This window comes from Lynx rufus, unplaced genomic scaffold, assembly GCF_022079265.1.
Source record: "Lynx rufus isolate CCGP_SWC_20201006 ecotype Redwood Valley unplaced genomic scaffold, mLynRuf1.p SCAF_5, whole genome shotgun sequence".
NCBI classification, from domain to species: Eukaryota; Metazoa; Chordata; class Mammalia; order Carnivora; family Felidae; genus Lynx; species Lynx rufus.
In genome coordinates, this window is record NW_025814867.1 from 148,778,060 (window position 1) to 148,802,244 (window position 24,185).

The window sequence follows — 24,185 nt, forward strand, 5'->3', positions numbered from 1 at the left end:
TGAAGGCCATTTCATGCCACATAATCTTTGCATTCCAGGCTATTTTCTAATACACGGTCACGCACATATCAGCCACTCAGTACATTCGCTGATGGGTCATTGCTAACATGTTCTACAGAGTGCGATCAACCAGGCACCCGGTGGGTCTGGGATCAGAAGAGGCTGGGAAGGAAAATGGGGGTGGTAGCGATATGGTCGAAAACCTGGTTATATAGTCATGAAAGACACAGATGGAGTGGGGAAAGGGGAGGGTGGACGCCCAGCTCATCGGCTTGCTGTGTGAAGTGGGGAAGGAGTTTCTTCTTGTTAAATATAATTTCCATTCTACTTGAAATCCAGATGATCAAATCTGCGAACCGAAGGATGGGTGTCTATTTTTCAAACTCATCCCCTGGTGGTGGTGACTCTCTTGAGTGGCCTCTCCCCACTGTCCCCTCTGCTCCAACTGACCTCTCTCCTTTTTTGCACAGTTGGTGGTCAGCTCAACAGCCTACTCCAAGTTCAAGTTAGAGGAAATTTCATGTGTTACATATAAGTAAACAGAATAAAAGTATGGGAGTACATCAATGATTTAGCAGAGAGCAGTAAACATACCTCAACTTTAATCCCAACATAGCTAGGATTACTGCTCACGCAGACTTGGCTTTCTTTCCTGGCCTTTCTAAGTTCTGAATTCTTACTGTTATCTCAGAGCCTCCATGTTTTCATTTTCAAACTCAGCTAACAATATTGGCTCATAAGGCATTGGGTGGGCAAGGGGACAATGTATGGAGACCTCCCGAGAGCCTAGGCACAGAAGGTGCTACTAACCCATAGAACCCTGTTCCTAAGTTCAATATACTTCCGGAGGAATGCCTCCTGGTGTTCCAGGCTATTCCTTGCTTCAGGCACCTTCAGTGCCTCTCAACCACAGCCCCATCGTTCTCCTCCAATCCTTAACTTGTCTCTTACGGGAATCTTTTGGCCTCAGGAGGAATCCTTTCCTTCTTGGGTTTCAGGCACATCCCTGTTAGCCGTCTGGTCACTCTGCTCACCTGTGTGGACGTGCCCCCAAACTCTGCTCCTAGGACTCCTGCCTTCTCCTTATCTCCTCTCTCCAGCCTATGATCTGGAGTCTCTATATGCTGTCTCTGGCGTTGTCTCTTTACGCTGGGTTCTCTTGTCTTTTATCTGTCTTCTTCCTTTTCCTCTGATACTCAAAGCCCTTATGATAGTCTTTAGAACATCTGTTTAAGGTGATAGCTTCCTCCTCCACATAGTAAAGAGATTAGGATCCTCTTTTGTAATATGAAGGTGCTTAGAATAGATACTGGTCTATGATATTGGTCCTTGGGAATCCCCAAATGACCTCTGCCACCATAATTTCTAAGGCCTTTCAGTTTTTCCATCTACCCTTCGACAGGTACTCACTCCCTGAAGACATGCACACTTGCTTCCCCAATTTCAGGGGGAGGGGTAGCACTTTGCAGAAACCAAAACACCAAGAGGATTGAATAAAGGGCAGAAATACATCTCTACAACCATAACTCTGGTGATAGATAATACGAGGTTGGATTATCAAGCTCGTCATTATTTACATTTGGGGCCTGGTCATTCCCTACTGTAGTGGGCTATCCTGTGCATTGTAAGAAGTGTGATAGCATCTTTTGCCTCAACTGGCTAGATCCCAGTACACTTCTCCTATCCTCCCGCCATTTGTGGCCATTACAAATGTCTCTAGACATTGTCAGATATGCCCCAGGGGCAACACTGCCCCTCACCTTGCACCCGCTCCCTCTAGTTAAGAACCACCAATTTAAGATACTTCATGGTGAAAAGCTTGGTGAAGAAAATGGGAAAAGAAATGGGAAATATATCTAGAAAGAAGGTTCCAATATATGGTCTAAACAAATGAAAAAGGAGACTGAACAAACAGATCCATGGGAAAGGAACCACAAGAACAGATCTTAAGGAAAAGGATGAAAATTACACATATAAGAAGGCATTTATTTGGACAGAGGATCCACTAAGGAATGTTCCTGAATGGAACAAAGAATGAGGGCCAAGTTTGACAGAATCCTTCCTAGCTGCAGATGTGGCTATGGGCAAAGCTGAGTGTATCCATGTGACCTGGGTCCAGGCCTGGCTGAGGGGCATTTAGGTGCAGATGGGCTTTGGGAGAATGGTCGGCGTGTTTAGGAACACAAGATACTCCAGTTGTTCAACAAATACTCATGGTTTCCGAACAGAATGGGGAACACGCGTATGCAACGTCACCTGGCCAACATTTCACTGAAGAACATTCCCCCTTTGATTGAGAGCTATGGAGAAAACGTGCTGCATCCACAAGACAGTCTCTGTGTCCACTCACCTTCCCAAGACTTTACCGAGAAAGGCAAAACCGAGACCTTAATGACAAATCTGCTGTAAGTTATTTACCAAGCCTTTTCTGGTTTTCCACTAGTTTTCTTTTTTGGACAGGAAAAAAAAATGGTTTAGCTTTCCAATAAAAAGGCCTTTTTAAACTGGTAACAGAAGAATAGAGGGCATCCCTTCTGTTGTTTTTTGTTTGATGTCTTAGAGGTAACTCGATGGGAAATGGAGTGGACCTCATTATCCATCCTGAGATAAGAGATTCTCTTGGTCATTGACATTTCTTTTTCCACAAAGGTATTCAATTTAAAGCACAAACCAGTCAACTCAGGAACAGAAAAAGCCCCTTCACTATGTGTTTTTCTCACGCGTTTCTTGTGTACTTACCCAGCCTCCCACAATGGACACCCACCAGACCTTCCAGCCCAACACCCTTTGGACAGAAGTGGGATCAGCCCCATGCAGCCTGCTTCTCCTTACCCTAATATCCCCACATACTCTTTCCTATCCTTAGCTAATCACAAGAGTTAAGGTGGGGAGCCAAGTCTGAGTAGAGGTCTTAATTTCTCACTCCCAGCTGTGGTTGTATGGCTGGAGAGAGACTATCGTGGCCTCTTCTGCCCATACAACTGGGCCTTCTATACCTAAGCAGTAAGCACAAGGCCAGTGGATTTATCCATCTATCTGTTCAGCTGCCTATCCATGCATCCATGAATCCATCCATTCATCCAAAAATTCATCCATGATCCATCTGTCCATCCGTCCATCCATCCACCCATTCATCTATCCATCCATCCATCCATCCAACCATCCATCCACCTATCCATCCATCCGTCCACCTATCCATCTATCCATCCATCCATCCATCCACCCATTCATCTATCCATTCATCCATTCATCCATCCATCCATCCATCCATCCCTCTGCCCATCCATCTACTCATTCATCCATCCACCATCCATTCATCCAAACATCCATCCATCCATCCATCCATCCATTCACCCATTCATCCACCAATCCATCTGTCCATCCATCCAACATTTGTTCAGTGCCCACATCTTTTCAGGTGCTGTGAGAAAAAGAGAAAAGGATTCATGAGATTATTTCTCAAAGAGCTCAGAGTCTCTGGGAGAATATGTTTAGAAACAGAAAACCTTGAATTACATTTTGGTGAGTACTGCTGTACCTACACGAACTGAATAAATAATAGAACCAGAATGTGCCTTGTTGCAGGAGACCCCAATGGGTACCCTAGAAGTCTTGGCTACCCCTGCATCACTCTGGTAGCCCAATGGCGTCAGGGAGCAAACATAGACTGTGTCCATCTATGTCTATGACAGGGGTGTGGGGATGCCTGGTCTTTTTCCTGCAGTGTTTCTAACAGACACACGTCCCACGACTTATAACTCGCACACTGACTTCCCTGCACTGAACAACAGCCCCATGGACTGGCTGGCTAACCCTGCTACCAGAAGTTATGGGAGCAATGACAATTGTGCAGAAGAAATCTTTCCCCAGAGAGGATTTGAAAATAATATGCAGAAAAGTGACATTGAAGATGCTTTGGCACTTCTGAAACTTTTGACTAAATCTTCAATGATCTGTAGGTCCTGGAATCTCTCCCTACCTGGTCTTTTGACTACTTTTCTCCTAGATATCTAGAGCCTTCATCAAAGACATGCTGAGAGTACCCATATGAAAAAGGAAATAAAATGGGTTGTTCAAAATCAGGATTCAGAACTGCAGCCTCCTGAGCTTCTAATAGTTTTGAAATCGTTAAGAGCTCTATTGCTGTCAAGTATTTCCCTTGATGTCTGTAATGAGAGGCTAAGATCGCTCATTTTTACTTTATTCCAAAGGACATGAGTGCCCAGGTCACACCCTCTCTAGAAGACTGTCTCTTAAGTATGCGTAGTTTAGTGGTTAAGCATTCAGGACCCCAAACCAGACTAGGGTGGTGCCCCACCATGCCACCTCCCAGCCGCGTGCACCTCGATGAGTTTTGTGGCACACTGTGCCCTGGTCCCCCATCTGCAAAACGAGGAGATTAACTGTCCCCACTGTGTAGGTGACAACAATGATGTAAGTGCCTATTTGTAGGCACCTAACACAGGGCCTGGCCCTTGGAAAATGCTACATAATAGTGCTTGCTCAATACAACTGGACATTCCCCAATGCTTTCTTGTCACTTCCTATGGGATGACTTCTTCCTGCTGAGCTTTAATCATTGTGTGTGTCAACCACAACAGCCTGGATGCATTGTCCCAGGAGCACCTAATTTTCCCTCTCTTGCCCTAGAAAAACTCTTGAAGGTCAGGTTAACAGGTCTGATTTCTTCTAGAAAGTAATCCCAATTTACTAATTCTTTCTTGTTTGTCCTCAGCAGACTGGAATCTTAAGGTACCCTTGATTCTCTGCTCTTAATTACGGCACCTATGGCTGCCTGCCCTAATTTCAAGGCCCTTGCTCACGGACCGTCCCTTTTGGTGGACAGCCTGAGCCAGCGCTGGAAGATGGGGACCAGCCAGGTGTGGTGGATACAAACGTGTCGGAGAACGTCAGAATCACCACATTTTTAAAATTTCCTGACCCATAAGTAAATGGGAAGCACCAATAATGGATTGGTCCCTAAGTTTTCTCCGGAGCAGTGGTTCTCAAACGAGGGGTGATTTCATCACTCAGAGGAGACGTGGCGATGACTGGAGCCGTTTTTTTGTTTGTCCCAGCTTGGGGTGGTGACGCTTCTGGCATCCAGTGGGTGCGGGCCGGGGACGCTGCTAGACGTCTCCCAACACACAGCACAGTTTTAACGAACCATAGTCTGGTCCCCCAAGTCAACAGTGGTGAGGGTGAGAAACTTTGCACAGAATTAACAGAAGGCGAATTCGCAGCCTGCACGATGCCTTTCACTCAGAAGGTCAGCACGGAAAGATCTCAAACATCCGCCCTCTCGTTTCCCAGGTGGGACCTGGGAGCGGAAGACCACGTGCAGGGGTGCACACAGCTGGAGCCGAGACCCGCGTCAGCCCAGGGCTCTCTGCCCCCCCTCCACACTGCATCCCATGCCTGCCAACATCAGGGTTCGCTTTGCAGAGTTCGCTTGCCGTGGTGTGTAAAGACGAAAGTGGGAAAATCAAGCAGAGTGGTGTCTCGCAAAAAAAAAAAAAAAAAAGGCAAATCAGGTGGGCAGTCGAAGCCCCACTACCCCAGGTGAATTCAGCTACGGTTTGCCGCGTATTCCGGTATTCCTAACTTAGTCCTCCTGGCCACCTAGCAGGTAAGCACCGCCACCACCCGCTGCTCAGAGGACGAGAGGAGGCCCAGAGAAGGTAAGCAGGCGGCTCAAGGTGACAGCGGGAGCCCTCTGACCCGGAGGGCCGTGACCACCGCCCGCCCTGTCCGGGGATACGAGTGGGTAAGCCAGCGACATCCGGGCTGGGCTCTGCCTCCTGCCAGCCCTGTGGCCTGGGCTGTTCCGTGTGCCTTTTTTATTGTTGTCAAATGGGGATTAAGAGCCGTACTTATCTCATAAGGTTTTTATTGAAAGGGATCATGGTGGCAATGTGCCTGCTGCTTCGTAAGCACCGGTGAGTGTTGGTGAATGTTGGTGAACGTCATTAATAAGCAGCCGTGAGACTGAACTGTCATCTGCGGCACAAGCCAGAAGCCTTCCCAGCGGGAGCACAGAGGGCACGTGACTGCACTGAGTCTGGCGGTGGGGGCTCCTCCCTCTCATCCTCCTGGTCCAGAACCTGTCCAGGGCCAGGCAGCAAGGTCCTTCCCTGCCTTCTACTCCTTCGGGCCACGTTACCGGAACGTGGAATGGACAGATGAGGCTGTCATTTCTGTGTGAGTGACAGGATCGAGGCTGGCCTGACGTGGTTGACGTGGGCAGCTAGGGCCTCCGAGGGAGGCCACTGGGGGCCTGGGGGCCAGGATTCCCCAGGAAGGACCAGAGCCTGCCTGAAGGTCAAGCAGAGATCACGGAGGGAAGACGGCGGGACGGAGAGAGGGAGGGAAGCCGGGCTGGGGCAGGCCGGGCCGGGCCCTGGGGTGCGTGCAGATGGCCCTAAGTAAGCATGCGAGGGTGTTTTCTGAGTCACAAGAATTCCCCACATATAATCTCTAGCGCATGGAGATTTTTTTTCCCTGTCATTTGCACACTCTGCATAAGGAAAGCAACTCTTTTGAGGTGATACAGAATCCTTTCCAGAGGAGCTTTATTAGTTTACTATTATTTTTTATTGCGGAGAATAATTAGCTTGAGCGCCTTTTAATTTGTTCCCATTAAGATGTTTGCATAGCAGCAATTAGAGCCTGGCGGGCTCCCTGCCTCCTCGGTGAGCAGGGGCCTCTCACTGGCTGCGAGCTGGCTTGGGGGGGGGGAATGTAATTAATTCTTGCGGCCTTTGCCACGTGGAGAGCCCAAGGAGAAAGGGAAGGAACTTTCTGTGACTCTGTGGTACTGGCTGTAGACTAATCAGATGGGAAATGCCTTTTTATACTAATAAGGTTAAAGAGAAAACGAAAACCTCAAACCCACCTACTTGAAAACAGGATTTGTAATGATGTCGGAGCACTGGCAACATGGACTTCTGAAATGACAAATGTCTCTGCCGAAGGGTGGAGAGGCTGTTCTCAAAGGCTCACCAACCAGTCAGTGGGTCTCTTGCTGTGCAGCTGGCCCCCGGTGACGTGGAGGGTCCTGTTTACAGGAGGGGTCGAAGCCACTTCTTGGTGGCACAGCTGAGTCTGCTGTTTCCACGGTAGAATTTTTATCTCGGCCAGGGGAATAATTGGATGTGGGCGTTTGCTGGGACCTTCACTGGAACCCTGGCCAGGGTCAGGGTCATGACAGTGCAGGCTTTGGGGGGGCTCCTTGGCTTCCTAAAGGATGAACTCATGTATGAGACCCCTGATTACTGGGCAGATCATTCTGTGGGCTCTTCTGTATGTGGGTCCCGGGACGTGGACCAGGATGCGGCAAGAGAGCCACCTAGGGCGCAAAGTTTAAGGAGGCGCTGTCTCTCGAAGCCGGGCCGGCCTGCGGGGTCAGCCCACCCGTGAGCAAGCACCTCCTGAAGACTTTTTTGCAAAGTGCCTTGCTGTCTCACCGGAGTGCCACCCCTGGCGGACTCCCAGACTGCTGGATTAAGACAGATGGCTGGGGAGAAATACTTAGGGCTGGTTTCTCCCCACCCACAGTGGCATCCCACCATTGCCTTGGGAACAGGCCATTCAGGCGTACAACCTAGTTTGAGCACCAGTGACTTAGAGAAGCGTCTCTCGTGCACTGCCCTGGAACCACATGAATGTCTCCCTTGGGGGCAGCTCTGATGGGGCGGGACCACCATGAGGGTCAAAGTGAGCCGGGCATCGGTGACGCGGATGGGAGGGACCCACGCCGCCGAATGCATCCAGAGACCCGGGATAATGGATGGTACCCCGGCTCAAGGCCGCCTGAGGTTCAACCTCTCCTCTCGCCCAGCACACACGGTGTCACCTGCTGTCCAGGGGCCTCGACTCGTCTCTAACTCTGTCGGGTGTCGAACCAAGAGAAGGGCAACCTCCCGACAGGCAGACCGTGGGCTCGGCGGTGAACTCCTCCACTTGCCCCTGGCTCCCTCATTGACATTCAGCCCCACCTCCAGCAGGTTACCTAACCTTTGCGTGCCACGCTTCCCTCGGTGAGAAATCTGATTAGCGATGAGAATTCCTGCTCACAGGTTTTCGCGGAGGATTTCATGAGGTGACACAAGCAAGAGCTTGGCACCAATGCAGTGCTGGTACATAGCTGATGCCCAATAAATACCAGCTTTCCTATGACCAGTTCGGCCTTGTTAAGCTCAGCCCTCTGCCACGAAGCACTAAGATCATTTCTGCGCTGTTACAAGAGAAGTAGAGCCGGTAATTCATCCCCGTCTGTGCCCGGCCACAGGGCCCCTTTCTGGGCTCAGCAGAGGTTTATTCTCCCGCCGTAGCCCCTGTTCTACACATCTTCGGTGGCATTTCTCGGGGCTACTTGTCACCTACTGGCTCATCCTGTGTCTGCTGCTTCATGTTTTACCTCAAAGCTTGACAACCTTCCAAAGCGGGGACCGTTGCCCCCACTTTACAGATGAGAAACCCGGGCCCCGCACGTTCGGGTAGATGGCTCAGATTCACGCAGGTGGTGAGTGCTGGTGATGGGGTAGAAACCAACCCCCTGACCTCAAGGCCCCGGGACCCCCGCACCACCCCTCCTGGCGGATCAAGACCTGGCGATCAAGAACACTTGATTCCTTCCGGAGTGAAGCTTATGCTTAAACATCCGTCGGAGAGTCCAAGTGAAGGAATAAAGGTCTGCTTGTAAAAGCGGAGTCCCAGTTAGCAATTTGTAGGCGTCCAGAACTTTTCTGTGTCAAATTGGGGTATTCTCGGAGGAGAAGGGAAAAGCATCACAACTTGCACTTTTAGGTGTATCTTATTTTAATTTCCATTTTTAGGCTGTCTTTTATAATGCGTAAACCATAATTATATCAGCACAGAAGGGCAGGCATGTAATTTATAAGTAAATCGCTATGCATAGGTTTTCGGGTACGCTAATTAAGTTTTATTTATGTGTCACATGATCGAGAGAGGTTGGAAGTGACTTTCGACTTTCAGAAGCTCCTGTTCCCCCTAGAAAAGGTTTTGTCCAATTCAGTCCATCATGGGGAGAAATCCCAGTGGGCTGTCTGAGGTGTGTGAATTTTGAGTGCTGGCCTCTGCGAGTGTGCGAGCGTGTATGAGAGAACGCTCGAGAGAGGAAAAAGCCTTTACTTTTCTTGAGAGAGGCTACTCGAGACCATACGTACTTTGAATCAGGAGTGTGGTGAGGACAGATCTCCCTGATGGGGGTTGTAGCCTGGGTTCAGATCTTGTGGGAAGACAGCATTCTCCTACTTCCCAAGGGTCCCTTCGAGAGCTGGAGGCTGGCAGCCTTAGCCAAACCCATCTCTCCCCTCTCTGAGTGAGCATGCACGCTTGCAGTTCCTCTGGTTTTTCAGATTTCACCAGAGACTCTCATTAAAACCAACCTGGTTAACCCTAAAATTGCTTAAGGGGGCGGCGGGTGTGCGGTGGGCAGCTTAGCGAAGGCACTGCTGGGTTTACCGGTAAAAGAGAACATGCAAACCACAGGGTGGGTGAGAACATCCAAATCACATCAGGGCAGAGGAGGCCCTTCTCTCTTCCTAACGCGCGCACCTCAGCTGCGGACTCCATGTAAATTCCTCTACTTAATGTGTCCCCACAATGAAAGGGATTTAGCCCGTAAAGGGCTGTGGCGTCTGACCAAGGAGAAGAGTAATTAAGGAGGATTAGGAGAGGTGTCTGCTAATTATTGAGACTCCCAGGTGGAATCTGCCACCAAAGTCCAGTGTCTACAAAATGCTAGGGGCCAGGGGCCAGGCAGAGCCAATTCCTGGGTCTTACTCAGGTATTGACCAGCTGTGACCCCTTAGAAAAGTGAATGTCTCTGTGGTCCTAGGCAGAGAGATGTCTAAGATCACTCCAGCCACAGTATATATTATATGTTATATGTTCCATGTGATGTGCTATTTATTATATATTATATGCATATATTATACATAGTTGTATTTATATATTTATGTATTATATAGTTATATATTATATATTATACACACAGTTGCATTTATATATTTATGTATTGTATATTATATATTTATATATTGTATATTATGTATTATACATATAGTTGTATTTATAGATTTGTATATAACAGATATTATATATTTATATATTGTATATTATATATTATACATACAGCTGTATTTATATATTTATGTATTGTATATTATGTATTTATATATTGTATATTATATATTATACATACAGTTGTATTTATATATTTATGTATTGTATATTATGTATTTATATATTGTATATTATATATTATATATACAGTTGTATTTATATATTTATGTATTGTATATTATATATTTATATATTGTATATTATATATTATACATATAGTTGTATTTATAGATTTGCATTTAATATATATTATATATTTATATATTGTATGTTGTATATTATACATATAGTTGTATTTATATATTTATATATTGTATATTATATATTATACATACAGCTGTATTTATATATTTATGTATCGTATACTATATATTTATATATTGTATATTATATATTATATATACAGCTGTATTTATATATTTATGTATTGTATATTATATATTATACATACAGTTGTATTATACATATGTAGTTTCAAATGCCAACTGAAACTATATAGAGCTATATATGTAAAACTACACACACACACAATTTAGAAATATTAAACAGGATGATGTCTCATAGTTCATTTGTTATTTAAACATATTCATACACCTCCATGACACAGATACAATGATTGCTTTGTTTTGAACACAACACAAAAAAAAAGGAGCTTTTTTTTTTTTATTTTTAAATATGAAGCAATGATGTAGGATGATTGGCAGCTGAACAGAATTTCCATTGTTGGCGTTTGTGTGTCTTTACATGACCCCACACCCTTCAAAGTCCTAATATTTGCTTAAGGTTGTTTAATACTTGTTCCTCCGCTCTAGAACTTTGGGAGTCATGGCCACCCTGATCTTTATAAATAGTAGATTCAATAATGAGAGAGTTGCCGCCTGAGTTTCTCTGTTCATCCTTGTCAGTGCCTATGTAATTTCATTCTTACCCTTTCCCACCACATTATGTGCTCCAGCCTGTAAAGGGCTGGGGGTGGACAGAAGTTTCCAGGAGGCCAGAGCTTTTTTTCCTTCCTCGCATTTTCTCCAGACCCTTGCAGGCGATTTTATACATGTATGCAGTTTCAGATTTTTATAAATTATACCCTTGCAAAGTGGGTGAGTGTCAAGTTCAGCTGTGGCCACTGGGGAGGTGGCTGGGGCCTCCCAGATGCAGCCTGCAGATGGTGTGTGGAATGAGGGGCTTGGTGCACGTAGTTCAAAGCGCAGCAGAAGCTGTGTAATAAAAGGCAGCAACCTGTGGTTGATGTTAAGACTGCTTCTGGAAAAAAATGGCCCTCAAGCCAGTGTACTTCAGCTCATCTATGTTTTCTTTTGCACATTTTGAGGCTACAAGAAAAAATAACCATTGAAGTGTATGCACGCTTAGAAAAAAAATGCAGAGCAAAAGGAAATTGTTCTTTCCCTGAGCAATGAGAGAGCAGCTCTGATGTTTCAGCTCCCTTAGAAAGCTCACCCCAGGGTGGCCCGTGAGCCCAGATTACCATGCAGCACGTTTCAGATTCTAAGTGACCCGTTTACTCTTTTAAACATACTTCCTTTTGTAGCAACGTGGATGGAACTGGAGAGTGTTATGCTAAGTGAAATAAGTCATACAGAGTAGGACAGATTCCATATGTTTTTACTCCTATGTGGATCCTGAGAAACTTAACAGAAGACCATGGGGGAGGGGAAGGAAAAAAAATGATTAGAGAGGGAGGGAGCCAAAACATAAGAGACTCCTAAAAACTGAGAACAAACTGAGGGTTTATGGGGAGTGGGAGGGTGGGGTGGGTGGGTGATGGGTATTAAGGAGGGCACCTGTTGGGATGAGCACTGGGTGTTGTATGGAAACCAATTTGACAATAAATTTCATATTAAAAAAAAAGAGAATAAAATGGTGACACAGCCATTCATATAAAAAAATAAAATAAAAACATAAACATACTCCTATGTGGCCAACTGGCTACTGCAATATGTTTTAGATATTTCTTTATGGTCAACAATAACAACAACAACAAATGTCTGAAACCCTACACATTTTCAGAAGAACTTAAGTGTTGATCTGATATACTAATATCGACTAATAGAGCTCTCCAGGACAGGTAGAAACAGAAGTTTGCTTTTGGTGCCCCTGGGCTAGACTGATTTCATTTCTTGCTCATCTAATGACTTCATTCTCCATCAGACATCAGAAAAAGTTTCTTTGGAAGAGTCACAGTCTTTGCTGAGGACACGTCAAACACCAGGAGTAAAAGTGGGACAGTCAGCCGGGAAGGGAAAGTAGCCACATGTTTGCAAATGTCACAGCCACATAGTTCTTTCTCCCAATGGACGTGGTTTCTTTCTTTTTTTTTTTTTTAATTTTTTTTAATGTTTATTTATTTTTGAAGGAGAGAGAGAGAGAGAGATGGAGTGTGAGTAGGGGAGGGGCAGAGAAAGAGGGAGACACAGAATTCGAAGCAGGCTCCAGGCTCCGAGCTGTCAGCACAGAGCCTGACGCAGGGCTCAAACTCACAAACTGTGAGATCATGACCTGAGCCGAAAAAGTCAGATGCTCAACCAACTGAGCCACCCAGGCGCCCCTTAATGGACGTGGTTTCAAGATTTGCCAAGTTGAGTCCTTGATTTAGAATCCTTTTTTTTTTTTTTTTTAATTTTTTTTTCAACATTTTTAATTTATTTTTTTGGGACAGAGAGAGACAGAGCATGAACGGGGGAGGGGCAGAGAGAGAGGGAGACACAGAATTGGAAACCGGCTCCAGGCTCCGAGCCATCAGCCCGGAGCCCGACGCGGGGCTCGAACTCCCGGACCGCGAGATCGTGACCTGGCTGAAGTCGGACGCTTAACCGACTGCGCCACCCAGGCGCCCCTAGAATCCTTTTAACACGGGCTGTGAGTTTATACAATGAAGCATCAGTTTTGAAATCAGTGGAGCCATTGAACAAACCTAACTAGCCAACTGAGATTTCTATTTTGGGGGCTCTTTTACCTTCGGGCCCCCAACATGCCTGGGAGAGCTCCCTGTTTAGAAAGAAGTCCATCTGAAAATAGACACATAAGGACCTCGGACCACTGGCATACACGAGATCAGCGGGTTCTCTAAGTGAACATCGATCATACAGCAAGATGAAATGAGAGATTTACATTATTGCTTATTTCAGGGAAACACTGCGTAAAGATTTTTTTGTTTTCCTTATTGAGGCACTGGCTTGCAGGGAGGTAGTTTGCATCCAGACTGAGGAAGTTGACAGGGCCGGTCGTTACGAAGCAGAAATAATCTATCACTTGCAGAAAACAAGGTGTGAATAAGTGCTCTATCTCTTAGATAGAGGGTTATTATCTGGTTGTTTTATTTCCGTCACAGATAAAAACGTCTTGAGGTAAATTTAAGGAGGGCAAGTTAAAGAAAAAGCTCCTCTCAAGAAATTCTATAGAAAAGAATCCTCTTAATAATAATAATAATAATAATAATAATAAAAGTATGGGGCGCCTGGGTGGCTCAGTTGGTGGGGCGCCCGACTTCAGCTCAGGTGACCATCTCATGGTCTGTGGGTTCGAGCCCCCTGTCAGGCTCTGTGCTGACAGCTCGGAGCCTGGAGCCTGCTTCAGATTCTGTGTCTCCCTCTCTCTCTGCCCCTCCCCTGCTCGAATTCTGTCTCTCTCTCTCTCCTTCTTTCAAAAATAAAACCTTAAAAAACAAAAGTTGCAGCGTGTCGAGTCGCGAGCTTTTGAGCATGCGAAGGAGCAGGGCGAGGGAAAAGTAAACTATTTCCAGTTACTGACAGGTACTTCGGCCCCCCAGGCCAGGTGTGGTGGCTGTCACATAAGCAGCACTCCCGTGGACGTGAGGCTGTCTGCTTGTCTTCTCTCACCCGAGAGGCAAGTGTGACAAAGAGAATAAGTGTGACCTTGACTCCCATTTAACCAGCTCCGGGCCCCGCCCCATCCCGTGTACCCGGGGTTGCCCCGTATGTATTTTCAAAGCACTGCCGACATGGAAAGGGTTGGGACAAATGAGACGAGATGTCATCAGGGAGCAGGCGGTCTAGGGAACAGCATTTGCTGTCCTGGAAGGTGCTGCATGGGGCTCACTGGACCCCCCTTCCCAGCTGCCCTCCCCCTCTGCTTCCCTTCCCTCTCAGGGCGGGAAAGTGACAACCCCACTGTCCCAGACACCTTCCAAGCCTGAGGTCTTGTGACCTGGGTCTGGCCTACAAGACATCCAAGGGGAAGTTTGCAGAGAAGGGCTTCTTCCTCTGCTGAACAAAAAGCCTCATGAAGAGAGGGTCTGGGCCCTCGATCTCCTTCCTGCCTGGACAGAGCTGAGGTTCAGGCCCAAACACAGGAGCACCCCGGCCCCTCCGAACCAGCCGTGGGTTGTCCTCCCGAACCGCCTGCCGCAGGAGATGGGCCAATACCCGGCTGCTGAAACGGCTGGAGTCAGCTTTTCCTAAATATGCAGCCAAATGTAATTCTCACTGATAAACTCTAGCAGGAGGTTTGCACTTTGCATGTCACTGTGATACAATTCATTACCGTAATCATCTTTTGGATACGTAGTTTATTTCTCTTAGTTTTTTCTCTTTCTTGCACGGCAGGCATCGTTGGGGGCATCATTGGGTGTTATCGGGAGAGTGGAGGGGAAGGAGAAGGGAGAGAGAGATTCAGAAAGCTAAGAGAGCAAGGGAGTGGGACAAAGAGGGGGAGTCTGCAATCCAGAGGAGTGTCGAAGCATACTTTTCGAGCACGCCAGTAGTAACTTGAGGTTTTGCGTTCGGTTACGTGTTCAGGAATCATCCATCGTTCTCCAGAAGCACTCTCTGACTGTGTGCAGGGCCTGCCAAGCTCTTAAAGGAAATGGTCCCTTTCGACTACTGTGGGCCATCATAGTTATGACATTTTTTGGTGGGGAAGGGACAGGCCCAGGAAGACACATTGCTTAAGCCTTATTTTACTCAGGAAATGCAGGGCATTGGTGGCACCCAGGAGGAGGGATGGGGGAAGTCAAGGAATGAGAGTCACAGGGCAAGTGTTATGCAGATTTTAATCTCTGTTCAGGGACCAGAGCAGCTTCTGGAGAATTCTCTAAAGGACGGGAGTTAGAAGGAAAATTTTTCAAGCCAATGTGGGAAAATGCTTTGCGTGTGCGAATTGGTAGGAGGACTATTTCCTATCAGGAAATAAAATAATTAAAAAAAAAATAGCTGCTTCGTATAGCCACAGAGGAGCCTCTGTGATGTGCTATAGGGCAGCTCTCTGACGCGTTCAAAGATTTTGAACAGGAACTTTGTAACTCGGAGGCCGGCGCGTCTAGAACATTACCAGCCCCTTTTGGTAGAAAACTGAGACACAGAGACATTCAATGACTCATCTAGGTCACTAGGAAGCTACCTGAGAAACTGAAAACGAGCTGGAGTTTCCTGTGCGGCCTCTGCTCCCTCCCCCAGTGACAGAAGCAGACAGGGCTTCTCCATCTCTGGGCTTTGATAAAGTAGGTGATCAGAAATGTCTCAGAGGCGCACGAAAATAGGCAGCCTCTCAGAGGCCTGGAGAACTTGCGTGGGGTTCAAGGGCGAAATGGCTTTTTCGTTAAGAAGGGCCTTGAGGAAAATCAAGCTACACCAGGGCTCTCGAGGAGGAGATACATCGGTCAAGGTTGATGTTACAACACACCCCAGTCAGCCTCCATATTTAAAAGCCACACTGTGGGGCGCCTGGGTGGCTCAGTTGGTTAAGGATCCCACTTCAGCTCAGGTCATGATCTCGCGGTTTGTGAGTTCGAGCCCCGCGTCGGGCTCTGTGCGGACAGCTCGGAGCCGGGAGCCTGCTTCGGATTCTGCGTCTCCTTCTCTCTCTGCCCCTCCCCTGCTTGCACTCTGTCTCTCTCTGTCTCTGTCTCTCTCTCAAAAATAAATAAACATAAAAAAATAAAAAACTATAAAAAAGAAAAGCCACAATGATTGAGTTGAGCTATACGAAGGGTCCAGGCTTCTTTCCTGTCCTCTCTGTGGGTACTTCCGAGTGAGGGAAGGGTGATGTGACGATGGGAAAGCCATCGGGCTGACTTACTTAGCACCTCCCATACCCCGCTGGGGTTCCCGCTGCGTCACCTCTGCCCAGACCGTACATCACCCCCCGCCCCAGCCTAGACCACCCTTCCCTCTCTCCTCTCAGTTCCCGCCTAATACTTAACTGCCTGTTTTTGTGACTGTGCCAAGCACATTACACAGGTTACTGAATTCAGTCCACACAGCTGCATTAGCCATAGGTACGACCACTACCTCCTTGTTTTGTAGACGAGGAAACCGAGGCTCCCGAGAGAAGCTGCTTTTGCCATTCGGCTAAAGCCAGAAAAATGGAAAGGAAAAGTCCATCATCCCTGGGCTGTCCGTGCCTGGTCCACCTACAGCCCACCGCCCCGCCTTGTTCTCTCACTGTTCCCATCAACTCCGGGCTCTCTCTACACCGACTCCCAGCCGAGGGCTGGTGTCTCTAATAGAGTCTCCGTGCGCGGTGGCCTTGGAGCCTTCCTCGGCCCCGGGTATCAGACCCAGCCCCGCTTTCTCTGTAAAGGGGCAGGTCTCTCCTGAGCACACATCTCAGGGCTAGTTTGAGCGAACAAAAGAACCTCCTGGCTCCTGATTTCTTTCCAAAAGCTCTCCAAGGGTTCTGGCTGTTTAGCTCCTGGGTCGGCTGCCGTTTCTGAAGACACTTCGGCTACTGCTTGTTCACTGGGCCTGCACTTGGTGTGCGAGCAGATGTGGGGCCTCCTGCGGCCTGACACCCTCCGCCACCCCCCACCCCCCCACCCCCGCCATCCACCCTCGCTGCTGAAGTGTGCCTTGCAAGGACTCTGAAATCCGGGGACAGTCCCCCTGGAGGAAACAGAACCGAGGCCTGGCTTCTTCTGGGGACAGCTTTTTGCTCTTTTAAAACTTAAACACTCCAGAATTGCTTTGTCATTTTCAAAGGTTTGTTAGCGTGCAAAGAAACTAAATGGCGAAACGTACGATTGTGAGTTTAGATCGATTTTTGGCACCTTTTTTCCCCCCCCTCTCAGTTTCAAAATGTGTGGGCAGTTTCAAGATGTGAGGCTCCGTTTCGCACGGGGTAGGGGGCTAGGGTCTGAGTCTTCAACATCCGGGAGGGGCCCTAGGAAGGGTATGGTTTCCTGGTGGGCCAGAAGCAGTCAGATTTGCTAAGACGCATGTCACGGGTTGAATTGGGTCCCCTCCAAAATTCAAAGGTTGGGGTTCTTAACTTCTAACACTTCAGAATGTGACTGTATTTGGAGGCTGGGTTTTTATAGAGGTGATTACTGGTAAATTCAGGGCGGACCCTGATGCCACAAGCCCGGTGTCCCTATAGGAAGGGAGATTGGGACACAGATATACACGGAGAGGATCACGCGAACACACGCGCGAGAAGACGGCCACCCGCGAGCCAAGGAGAGAGGCCTCAGAAGAAACCAATCCTCCCGGCACCTTGAAGCTTTCCAGAAATAAACCTGGACCAGACTTCTCAATGAGACTTCTGGCCTCCAGAGTCATGAGACCCTACATCTCCACTGTTTTAGCCACCCAGCCTGTGATGCTTCGCCATGGCGGCTCCAGAAAAATCATACAGATTTCACACCTTTCAAACTACGGATGCCCAAGTTAATCTATGGCTTTCTGTGATCTTGACTCTTCGGTCACGCCAGAAGCGTCTTGGCGAAGGTTTTTCTGAAAATAGTGGCACACGGAGGCTCCCAGAGGAGCACGCTTCACTCAGCCTTGTATTCTGCCATTCCCTTTGAAAGATACCCTCCAAGAAGACAGTCGTGAGTCAGCCTCGCTGAGATTTTTTTTTTTTTTTTTTTTTTTTTTACCTGTGGTTCTAGGAACTCAGAGGCATATTAGCATTCGGGCTTTGCATAGACTACTAAGCCACTTCTAAGAACAAGGCTACCTGAGGCATCGTGCAAAAGTTCGCATGTGCCACCGCTTTCCTCTTTCACATCTACCACTTGCCCTGGGGGCCGACGCCTTGGGCCTCGTGGGGGGGACACCAGTGTGGGTTCTGCAAGAACGCCGCGGCGCGAACCACGCGTGTTTGTTCCTCCCAGGGAACGTCCGTCACGTCTAACCTTCTCACCTAAGCAAATGAAGTGAGAGTGTGGGGCGGCATGGTGGGAGCAGAGAGGCATTCTCTGTGGTAGACCACATTCATTTTGCATGCCACTCTTTTAGACCCTTGCTTGCCTCTCAAGGCAAGGGAACAGTGGTTTGCTTGGTCCCACCCCTTTTGCTCCTCCCAGTTTCCACATGGATGTCTCTGCCGAAAATGAGCTACGGGTTTCCTTCTGTGAGGATTGCACGGACTGATAAAGTACCGTTCCGGGAGGAAAACCAGGCGTTGTTTCCCACCCCCGTAGTTCAGAGCTCCAGGGAGGGAACATTTGCCATAGATTTTACGTAGCAAGAAATGACCGCGGGGCTGAGCACTGCTAATGGCCAGTCTTTGGGAATGTGGCTAAGAACGCCGAGAGAGAACCATTTGCTGGAGATGACCAGACACGATTCTCCTAGCATCACGCTCTCAGGCAGGGCCCAAGAGGCCCCGAAAGCAAGGACCTTTGGCCACCCCTCTGGCTCCAGTGAGCGTGGAAGGCTGATCCCGACGATGCAGACCCTCCATTGGCGGGTCACCTTGCTAAAACTAACTGGGAAATTGCTAAGATTTCACTTTGGTTCCCTGAAATGAAATCTCAATGTAATATTATTCAAGTTAGAGACTGTAAAAGCCTCTAAGTTCCTTCTCCTGACACCGAGGGCTTTTTCCAATAGCCCTTCTGAGTCTTGATTCGAGTCTCAGGGCTCTCTCTCCCCCACTCACTTAAAAGCAAACTGCCCCTGTTCCTAACCTGGGGCGGCTCAGTGACCTGCATTAGCACAGGAGCTATGGGGCTGTGTGAGGGCCGGGCCTCCTTCTAGTTCCTGTATTTGAGCCGGTCCCTGGGTCCCTTCCCTGTCTCTGCCATCTGGCCGGTAAGGACAGCTTTGAAGGCAGCCTCACACCGTGCCCCAAATCCAATCTATTGCCCAATGGAATGTTTTCAAATTTCCTGACTCTGCCTTCCTGAGTTTGATAAAATAGGAAACAATAATTGTGTGGAGGGTATTGAAAGCGGAGTGAAGGCAGGAAGATCTTTCTTTCTGTTTTTCTACAAATATTGCTTCCTTTGCTCATTAGTGGCCCAGAGGAAATGCAGCCAGGGAGCAGCCTAACAGCTTCTCACCAGCGGCCGGCGTCTCTGCCCCAGGAGCCCGGCGCTGCTCTGCGACAAGGGCGTGTGACTCACACGCATCGCATGATTCAACTTCACTAAAATTTCCTCGGCTGCCAGTAAAGAAGCATTTGCAAACCCTCTAATTTGAAGCTTTGAATCGGTTAATGACTTGCTTTCTTCCCCTTCTCCTGAAATCCTCCCCCACCCCCCTCAACACACACACACACACACACACACACACACACACACACACAGCTTTGTCAAGTTTTTACATTTCAGGGACCCGGAAACATAGAGGCCCTGTGACATTCACAATAGCATTTGTTGTGACAAAGTGGCTGGCAGCCTTCTGCATTCCCCTGCTCATTTGGCTGTATGAACAAATAATGAGTCACAGATCCTATTTGGGTGCGCGCGAGAGTTTGTAGCCAGAAAATTAATTATTCCCCCGGCCGATCCCACTCCGTCCCCGCTCTGCCAAACCATCAAGCCGCATTTTGCAGGCGTCGGTCAGAGTGCGAGCCCCGACACACTGCTCTGCCTTCGCGACATTCTTATGTTCTTATTATTTCTGTTTGTTGAAGCACGGCCCTCTTTTCCCACCAGCGCCGCGCAAAACGCACACGCGCACGCGTACTCGCACACCCAGAGCCGCGGCCCCGGCGCAGCTTTGCACATTTGGCGAGGCTGCGTGCGAAACTGCAGACAAGCGTTTCCACACGGGCCGTTCCAATTGGGAAGCGCACCGTCTAATGACCCGGGCCGCGACACGACGCTAGACTTAGGAAAGGGTTTCATTGCTCTTTGCGCAGAGGGAGACAGAGATCTCTCCATAGGCGACAACTTGCATTTCCCCCTGCCCCCCCCCCCCCCCCCCCCACGAAGGACGCCGGCTGCCGCTTTGCACTGAGGCCACGAGGAGCGTGGCCCCATCCTGGTGGTTCTAACACAGACAGATCCGCCTGGCTCTCGCGCTCTCTCCCTTGAGGGGACAGCAGAGCTACCACTTTGCCCCCGAAGTCCCCAGGCTGGTCTAACGTGTGCCTGCCAGCCTGCCTCTGCCTCCGCCCCACGCTGGCACCAGCCCTCCCGGCCAGCTGTGCAGGTGCCCGCTACCCCCCCCCCCCTCTCCCCCCCCCCCTCCACCGAGGCGGGCCGAGTTCAGGACGCTCAGCCACCGTCATTGCAGGCAAGGGGCAGAAAAGCAAACCCAGACGGCTTCTTGCGAGCTTTATCATCTCTAGGACTTTAATCAGGAACAGCCCAACTTACTTGCACTTGACAAAGTTCTCACACACCGACTGAACACTTCAACAGCTTAGCTAAGTATTTATTAAAACATTTCTGAAGAGCTGCCATCTGATGAATAAGTAATCCAATAGCCTTGTAATCATACGCCTGAGTTTGAATTCCTTCCACCAAACCGACAGGGAATCGACGGGAGCTACGCGCCCCGAGTTACGACAAGCTGCCATTTCGTTATCTGCAAAGCCGAGCCAAAGAAGGTATCGAAAGACCAGAGCGTACTCACCTCTCATGAAGCACTGTGGGTATGAAGGAAATGACTCAAATATGCTGTCTGAAGCCATCGCTTCCTCCTGAAAATGCACCCTCTTCTGAAGGCGGGGGATTCAATGATTTCTTTCACCTTTGGAGGGAAAACCAAAGAAAGGTCACTGTCTTAACCTCACCCCCCCGACCGTGGCTCCCTGCCTTTCTTTCTTTCTTTTTTTGTTTTTTTTTGTTGTTGTTGTTGTTTGGTTTTTCCTCCCCATACCTCTGGGGCTCCCTGAGCCCTGCGAAACATGTACCTTGGCGAAAACAAAATATTCAAATTGTTCAAGATTTGAAAAAAAAAAAAAAAAAGCGGCGTCTTGGCTGTGGGTTGGTGATGTTCACCACTCTGTGAAACCCTGTGGTTTGCCGTCAGTGTGATTCGTCCTGCTCGCTGACCACTATGCCGGGCGCAGACTTCTGAGACTACCAGCCTACCCAACTTGTGGTTCTGTGGTTGTTTATGGGGCCCAAAGAAGTTTTCACACAACCCAAATTACAAATTTAACTGTTCCCCTTTCCACAGCCCGTCTTAATTGGTTCTTGCCAATCATGTGACTTAAGTGATGTCAAATTTCTTTTTTTTTTCCTTTCTTCTTTTTTTTTTTTTACTTTCTGAGCAATGCCCTTCCTTCCCCACCCCCCCCACCCCCCACCTGCCTTCCCCGAGGCTGTTCAAGAAAAGAGCCGAGTAGAGTCTGCAAGAGAGGGACCGTAGAGAAAAGTGACTCAGTCTCTTATTATATCAATGGTCTTTGCTGATGGAGGACAACTTGGGTCTTGCTGTTGTTACTTGTGGTTTTGGGAGCCACTCATTATTTTGATAACAGTTTCATTGCCGCTTATTCAATAGTAGTTCAACCTTGGCATCAGGCTCAGGCAGGATGTGGAGCCCATCACTTAAGACGCTGGGCATCAGCTCAGGACAATCCAGCACTTGGTAAAGACCAGGGCAGCGTAAGTGAAACTACGAAAGGAAAAACAAAATAAAAGGAAATGTTTTGCGGAGAGCTTGATCCCTTGAAAGGGTCTAGCTACTTGCTGGTATTGTAAAGCTTAAAAAAAAAATCAAAAAAAAGTGGGGGGGGGAGGGAAGCATTTGAGTTTTGTGACCAACAGGTCGTTTCAATAAAAGCAAAATTATGTGGTTTTACTCCCCCTAAACGAACAGCTTTTCGGTACAGAGGGGAAATCAGGGTTCTCTCCGACACACACACTCAAATTAGGAATCTACCGGAAGACCAAGAAAGGAGAGACCCTGCACTTTGAGCCCAAGCAGAAGGCTAACCTGCAACCGTTTGTTTTTCGTTTTCACCTGTGGAAGTTCACTGCATTGCCTTTCTCTGGTTCTGTTGGCATCGATAGGCTAACTCAGACCTGGAGGCAAAACGCAGGTTAGCCCGACGGGAACTACACTCCTCAGCAAGCCCCTTCTCATGGGGACTGAGCGAAGCAGATCGTAGCGCTCACCCTCCACCCCGGGAAGAAGTCAACCTGCGTGGAATGTGCTACACACAGGGTACTTTTGCACGTGGGCAAACCATTCCGGGCACACATAATAATTTCTCTCTCCTGCTCGTTGCCTTTAAGTGCTGACAAATAAAACGCCGTGTTTCTTGAAGTTCCAAGGTAAAGGGAGACTCTCTTCCCCTAATTGGTTTCTATTAACTTCGCTCTGCTCCGCGTACAAGCCTTCACGGCACCCTGTACACACCACATTTCGACTCACATGGTCAAGAGTGGTCGAGATGACGGGTCCAAGATGCCAACCCTGGATTCCAAGCTGCACGGGCACAAGCAGCGAAGGGGCTTCAGGAAGCCCGTAGAACCTGAACAACCCCTCAGTGTTTTCCTCACCTGCTCAGTTTCGCTCCTACCCACCATGATCATGTGCTCTCGGGCAAATGGCGCAGGTCTCTTTAAAGGAAAGGACATGATTTTTACTTACTCCTGTTTTGACTAGTGCAGGAATTGAAACTCAAGAGACTGCTTTCTCCCACACTTGTGTGAAGTTAGCTTCCCGAAGGTTGACACCTTATTAATATTTAAAAGAATAATAAGGTAGGTATTTCTTTTATGATGTTTATTAATACCCACGCCCGATGCACGTTTCCTGTTGCTTCTCAATGCAAATCCCTTGCGAAGGTAATTAAGACCGTGTTCCTGTGCTCTCTGCTAAACCTACGTGTGGGTGTGAGCCCACATCAGGCTCTTTTCTCTCTTCTGTATGTAATATTCCCTGGAAGGGTCGTAAGAGCTGAAGGCCGTAACACGCAGCTGTCACTTCCGAGCTGGCTCAGACTTATTAATGACTTAGCAATTCAAGTGGCGACGCAGATAAATTCTGATACTTCATTCTAGAAACTCCCCAGATGCTTTCAGCCTTAGGTGTCCAGATGCTTGAAGGGAGGCGGCCCTGGATGGGTCCGCTAACTGCCTGCATTCTTGGCTTTTCTCTGCGCGCCTCGCTAGAGCCAAACATGTATCCTGCCCAGCAGAGTCTTCCTAGAACAGGTCAAGGTTAAAGAGGACTTGTCAGGCTGGGGTTTGTGTTTGCTGAGGCCTCACCTTAACGCTGCGATCATCTGTAATCGCCGGGGCCGGACTTTCAACGGGGCACCAGGGGGCAGAGTTGAAGGCCTGTGCGCCGGGCTGCTGGCGTTGCCTCCCTCCGGGTTATCTGCCGTAACGGCCGCAGAAGGACCTCAGAGCTTGGTGAGGCAACAGTCAGAGTTTTTCTGGGCCTCCTCCCAGTCCTGACAATAAGTGAGGACCCAGCCAGCCGCTGGTGAACTTGGCCTTACCACTTCCCCGGGAGCCCAAGACGAAAAGACACATATGTCATCAGTGAGCCCCCTGGAGGAATACTCAAGCCTATCTTTGCTAGAACTGTTGAGGATTCTTTAAGTTTGTGCATTAACCCACACCCTGTGACCTACTTCCTGCGAGTGACTCAGACCTTGGGCTGCTCGCTTGGGAATTGTACCCAAGCGGCTACAACCGACTGTGGCTTTGCCAAGTAATTGGATGGCAGTTTTCATCCTCACTCAAATTGGCTACGGCTTCTACATGCCACTGTTGGGGGGAGGAATATGCTCAGGTGTCATTTTTAATGGTTCCATAAAAATACCACCAAAGGTGGAAAGATGCATGGTTGCATAACCCTGTAATTAACGTATAAACTTCTATGTGCGACCCAACCCAAACCTGCCCTTGGCAAACCCAGAAG

The 24,185-nt window shown here is 48.3% G+C and overlaps 1 protein-coding gene across 5 annotated transcripts in view; it reads right to left on the minus strand.

Annotated features, from left to right (window-relative positions):
- RUNX1 (RUNX family transcription factor 1) overlaps window positions 1–21,899 on the minus strand; it is a 254,223-nt gene extending 232,324 nt beyond the window's left edge. For 2 of the 5 annotated variants that reach the window (XM_047099263.1, XM_047099264.1), the window contains exon 1: window positions 20,934–21,169. In XM_047099263.1, the coding sequence (XP_046955219.1) occupies window positions 20,934–20,991 (58 nt within the window). In that variant the 5' untranslated portion in view covers window positions 20,992–21,169. The other 3 variants (XM_047099262.1, XM_047099260.1, XM_047099261.1) reach the window with 3 other exon arrangements.
- Between the last annotated feature and the right edge of the window lie 2,286 nt (window positions 21,900–24,185).